Source organism: Chaetura pelagica, unplaced genomic scaffold (genome assembly GCF_000747805.2).
Source record: "Chaetura pelagica isolate M959 unplaced genomic scaffold, ChaPel_1.0 scaffold3, whole genome shotgun sequence".
In the NCBI taxonomy this organism is placed as follows: Eukaryota; Metazoa; Chordata; class Aves; order Apodiformes; family Apodidae; genus Chaetura; species Chaetura pelagica.
The window spans coordinates 14,390,804-14,396,880 of NW_009952974.1; the positions used below are offsets into that span (position 1 = coordinate 14,390,804).

Genomic DNA, 6,077 nt, shown 5'->3' on the forward strand with positions numbered 1-6,077 from the left:
GCACCCGCGACGAGGGGGAACATCAGAGGACACGCTATAGGGGATGGTCCCCGAGCTGCTAAGGAAGCTGAGGTCTGGAATATGAAAGTGCAGGCATATCTCGGTAAGGACAAGGGCGGCTGAAATACTCGTCTTTTAAGCGTTTCTCTCAGTGCGCTGCTGCCCGGCTGCCGGGGCTGTGAGGCGAAGGGATTTCACGCGCAGCAGCAGGCACAGCCCCTCAGCCCACCCAGCGACTGTCACAGCGTCAGTGGAGGCCCCGCTCTCGGGAGGACACAGCCGTGGTGCTGCCCTTACTCCTCACAGCATCCTGGCTGTCGGTGCACATCTGTGCACCGCTGCCTGTGCTCTGCTGCCTGCGCTGCCTCGGAACCAGCCTCAGCTGCAGGCGCTCGCTTCACCATCGCCCTGGAAGGGCAACCACGTGCCCGCAGCCACTAATTGCTGCTTGGCCTTTCCAGTGGCATTTCCTTTTTTTCAACACTGCCACAAACGCTCCATTTACACAAAGAAATTGCGTAAGCTGCTGAAGGCCTGGCAGGCACGTACCCTGACCTCTCAAGCAAGGACCTTTGGCATCTGCACGCAAGGAAGTAATTCTGTGTACGTAATTTTTGCTCTCTCACTGTAGTAAGGTTTGATCTGAACGCTCACACTAGTGTTTTCAACAAAATGGTTACTGTGTAGCAGTTCTGTATGTAAACACTTGAAGCAATTTAGTGTTTCCCTAAGCCTGGGTATAACTGAGGTCTTCACTTACTGTTTCTTCAATCTTGTGGCATCTTTATTTGCTGGGGATTTCATGTATGGGCATTACAGCCTGGGCAGTGTGAGTAAACCAAACACACCATATGCTGGGCTGCAGGTTCATGTGTGGGCCTCAGACAGATTAGTTGCAGCCTTTTGTGGGTGAGCCAAAAGGGCAAATGGATTTTGTCAGCTCCACAGGATGGTGTTGCCTTCATGATTCTACAGGAATGCTGTAGTGAGCTACAGGCAGCTTATATCCAATTAATCTTAAATATGATGCACCTTTTATCAGTTTGAATGCACAGTGCCAACTCGGGCAGCAAGGCAGGCTTTAGCCAGTCTCACCTGGTCTCCTGGGGCACTAGCATAGAGATGCCCCAGAAGAATCACTAGGAGAAATGTCATTGCATTTCTCAAGCAGAGTTTTTCTAATCAGAAAGACAATGGGATAGGACTCTTCAAAATGCTATTGGTAAAAGCACTCAAGAAGATTTTTGTGATATGGTCTTTAATTGTCTAAACAATCAACAGAATGGGTCCAGACTACTAAACTAAAAGGGGGAAGTATCTTATAGCTACAGCACAAAAGAAAGAAAGCAGGTACTCATACAGTTGTGTCACAAAACTTTTTATCTGACTCTTGCTTATTCCCCTACTTAAAACCAGCAGTTCAGCTCTATGGGGCACTGTAAGACGACCAGTTAAAGACCCTGGTGAGTAAGCAATGGAACAATACTGATAAAATGAGTACTTGGGAATAGACACTACAGCAAATTAGTTTTGTACTGATGTTCCCTTCTGCGATGACATAAGGAAACCTTGCTTGAATAAGTATATTTTCATCCCATTACATTTGTGTAAACAGAGAATTAAATTGTAAATCACAATTCAGTTGGTAGAGATTCATGAGGAGGTTTTAGGAGGACTTTAATCACTTCTACTGTTGCTGAAAATACCTACTACTATCATTTGCTTGAACTAGTTAGCCCTCATTGGTTCTACATGTTAGAGAAATAAGCATACCTTAATATGTTAACCTCAAATGGAGAAAAAAATCCACAACTCTGAGAAATGACTGGTAGACAGTGGGGTTTTTTAGTAAACAAAGGAGCACTAGCAGTGCAATGAGTGGGGTTATATTTTTAAAGCAAAAAGTTCATGGGATATTCAGGCATCTCAAGATTTTTTACATCAGCTTCACTACTGAAAGGTGTCCTGTCCCCTGAAGATAGTCTGATATTCTTGGTATCCTGCCTCCTTTTTCCTTGTATAGTGTTCTTTTAATGTAAGGTCATGTTTTGTTGTCTACTGCATATGGTACTTTCCTTCACAGATGATAATGCAGGGGATTTTTTTTTTTCCAAAAGAAAACTTCTTTCAGTTGTCAGTTCCAATTCTTACAGGCACCTTTTTATTTACATAGCCACAGCTGAATAATAGTTTCAGTGGGTGTTTGAATAACTAGGTACAGAATTGGGCTCTCATATCTCCTTTTAGAAAGGAACAGTATTTCTATAGTACAATCAACAAAGGTTTATGAAATAATAGCATAATATAAATAATGCTCACCTCCCAACGTTGTTCATCAGGACATAATATCTTAAAACATATCCTTATTTGATTTTTATAAGGCCAGTCCCTAATTAATAATTAATGTCAAAATACTAAAACTTTACATAGGAGCTAGCAAAAAATTGAAAATACTCTTCACTGATATTACAGCTGCAGCAGCAGTGATTCATGAAGCATCAAGAAGAGTTGCAGTTTTTGCAGCATTTCACATACGGCTACTAACTACTGTGCAGTTTGGTAAATATCTTTGTAATTCCAGGATACAAACTATCCAACTTTAATATTTTTGTTGAAAATTAGCATCTACAGATTGACATGAAATTCATCCTTCCTGTGCTCCACTGAAGGGCATCAGAAAAAGGGCTGTCAGTGGCCAGTTCTTGAAAACTTAGTAGAAGTTGGAAAACGCTTAGTGTTTCCTTCCAACCCTGTTAAAACCTGTCTCTGTCAACAGAAGCCTACTAGTGCTGTACTGAAGATTACTGAAATGTTCAAGTTTCTCTTCTGTCCTCCATAGTTGACTCTTCCCATTGTCTAAAGATAATTTAGATATCACTTTTTTTGCTTTCTTTTACAAAATTATACTAACATCTGTATGATTTGTTCACTAAATTTTTTAATGAGAAAAAATAGTTAATATATGCTGATGATGTACTGTATGATGAAGTCCCAGTATAAAGTGATTGTCACAAAACATTTCCTAGAAATCACAGAAAAAAAAAATAAAAAAATTCTAAACCTGAGAAAAACCCCAGGAATAAATTTGTAATTAATAACTTGTTGCAAACATTCAAATAATATAATATAAATAAAAGTAATGAAACTCTTACAGAATTACTTTCCTTTTTTAAGTGTTCGACTGCTGTTCAAGCCTGTCCGTATGAAAAACACAAGACAAAGCATATAACTTACTAGTATGTGATGGCATTTAGGCAAATGGTCAGAGCAAACAACTGCATCACACCACGTTGCCAGCAGAGGGTGGTGACCAGCAAACAAAAACTAAAAGCACTTGAAATAAAACCTGCCCGTTGATAGTACGAAGTTCTGGGAAAGATAAATGCCTTCTGATCCGGTGTGTTGAATACTGGTTAAACTTCTTTTTAATATAGGGACTGAGGATTTTTGTGTCTGAAGCTATAGTTTAGGTTCATCTGCAGCAATGCAAAACAGACGATTGTAAGAGTAACTTGTCAGTAAGGCTTTCTGTTGTATCTCTAAAGAAAAAAGTTTTTTTTCATAAATGTCTCCACCAACACTGTACCTCATCCATGTCACCTGATAGTTTTACCTGTGTGCTTGTTTGCATCTGAAAAAGAAAACCCTGCACCTTGTCCTGTTTGTGGTCAAATAACCCCCAAAGATTGGTCCTGTCTCTGCTTTCCATCTTTTTCAACTGTGTGGCACTGAGAACATTTATGAATAAAGACCTTCTTGGATTTTTCAATATCACCCATTTTGATCTATGTAAAAAAAACAAACAAAAAGGAAATTTGAACAATATTACAGAAAATTTCACTGTTGTTAGTCACATTTATAATCTACAGTTTTATTAAATTTTTCTGTGTTGCATGATGATAAAAAATAATGTATCTCCAAGTAATTAAAATTTGACCTGGACTTAATAGTAAAGCTAAGTTTGAATGAGACTGTTAAGCTGCATTATTTCTTAACATGATCTGGTTGGTGATAGTAATTAATTTTTGTTAAGTTATCAAATTTACAATTAGGAAAAAGCACCGTGGGTTTTTTTGCTGCATCTCTGAGAGGTGCAGAATGACAGAATTTGTTAGTCTTACCTTTGGAGGCAAAGGTAGCTTTTAAGTTCCATTATTGCTCCTCTGTAGGTACTTCAATGACAAGTGTCAATGACAAATGTAAAGTTTTGTCTATAAGGCCAATCTAAAACACAGCAGCACCTCAGGATTTTCCTGTGGGTCACAATGCTACCTAGAATGCCTCCAGAACTCCTCCAGTGCTGCCAGGACACCTTAATGATACAGGGGATTTCTAGATGCAATGGCCTGGACAGAAGGGACAGATGCTTGGGAGGCCAGACCTTACCTCCATGAAACTTTCCTGATAAAAACTTGACTACTACATCTGCATACGTGAAAGAAAGGGGAGATTTCTGCATATTTAAATTGCTTGTGGAGAATAAAAGAAAGAATGTGAGTACCCTGATCTCTTTACTTTTTAAGTTTTTTTTAATTTACAGTGCTAACAGAAGAGCAGTGGTGATCACATGGTCCACACACAACATGCTGTGCAAACCTTCTCCACAGCAGAGATTCTCATCCTTTGGTCTTTTAAGCTTCTGTAAGATTTTCTTGCAAGGAAATGGCTCTATCATTTCTACAGTCAAAACAGAAACGTGGTCTCATGAGACCTTCTTGTTGCACTGCTAGATAAAGGTAAGGCTGGGTGAGAGGTGTGATTGCCTGTACTGAGTGGGAGCTTCCTGCAGGCTCCTCTGTACCGAGGAGCTGGCAGAGTTTATCCCATGGTGAGGGAAGCGTGCAGCATGGCAAGTCCAGCCTGTGCTGGCCATGGCAACAGAACTGTGGATCACTGACCCCTGGGTGTGGAGTGGTCATGGCCATTTATAACCCTGGTGCACTGACAACTCAGGTATTCAGCTGAGGAATACTTTGGTTTTGAATCCAACTATTAAAGATGAGATGAACTAATGTATAATAACGTTGTATTCTTCACATTTTATTAGCCACATGCTTATTCTCCTACAGGTAGTTTTGTGTGCTTCCCATGAAATACATCAAGGTCCCTGGCCCCTCATATCATGAGAGTTCACAATGTTGACTCAGAGTACAAAACTGGGTGGAGTGGTTGATAAACTAGAGGGTTATGCTGACATCCAGATGGACCTGACAAGCTGAAGAATGGTCTGACAGGAGCATCAAAAAGTTCAACAGAGGGAAATGCAGAGACCCACACTTTGGGAGGAGCAGCCCCATGCACTAGTACATGCTGGAGAATGACCTGCTGAAAGCAGCTTTGCAGAAAAGGACTTGAACACCATAGTAGATACCAAGGTGAACAGGAGCCAGCAATGTGTCCTTTTGGCAAGGAAGGCTACCGGTATCCTGGGCTACATTAGGAGGAGTGTCACCAGCAGGACAAGGGAGATGATCCTTCTCCTGCAGTTAGGACCGGTGGAGCCTCACCTGGAGTACTATGTCCACCTCTGAGCTCCTCAGTATGAAAGAGACATGGACATGCTGGGGAGAGTCCAGCAAAGGGCCACAAAGGTGACTAAGGGACTGCAGCATCTGTCCTGCGAGGAAAGGATGAAAGAGCTGAGACTGTTTAGCCCAGACAAGAGAAGCCTTGGGCGAATCTCATCGGTGCGTATAAATAGCTGAAGGGATGGAATGAAGTAAATTGATCCAGATGCTTCTTAGCGCTGTCCGGTGACAGGACGTAGGGCAGTGGGCACAAACTGAAACACAGCAGGTTCCACCCGAACATCGGGAAATGCTTTTTTACCGTGGGGGTGACCAAGCACTGGGACAAGCTGCCCAGCCAGGCTGTGGAGTCTCCCTCCTTCCTTGGAGACATCCAGGAGCGCCCGGACACGGCTCCGAGCGGCCGTGCCTTCCAGGGGCTGCTCCGGGGGCCTCCCCACGTCCCTGCTGCTCCGGGGCTTCGCGACACCGCGCCGGGGGCAGCCCGGGAGCGCCTCTCGGCACCCGCCCTCCGTCCCCCTGCTCAGCCCCTCCGCCCCGGGGCCGGCA

At 42.8% G+C, this 6,077-nt stretch overlaps 1 protein-coding gene across 1 annotated transcript in view; it reads left to right on the forward strand.

The window, feature by feature from the left end:
• The first annotated feature begins 5,552 nt into the window (after positions 1–5,552).
• Positions 5,553–6,077, forward strand: part of RBM45 (RNA binding motif protein 45) — an 8,800-nt gene continuing 8,275 nt past the window's right edge. The window contains exon 1 of the mRNA XM_009996320.1: positions 5,553–5,687. Within this exon, the coding sequence (XP_009994622.1) occupies positions 5,553–5,687 (135 nt within the window). The remainder of the gene's footprint in view (positions 5,688–6,077) is intronic.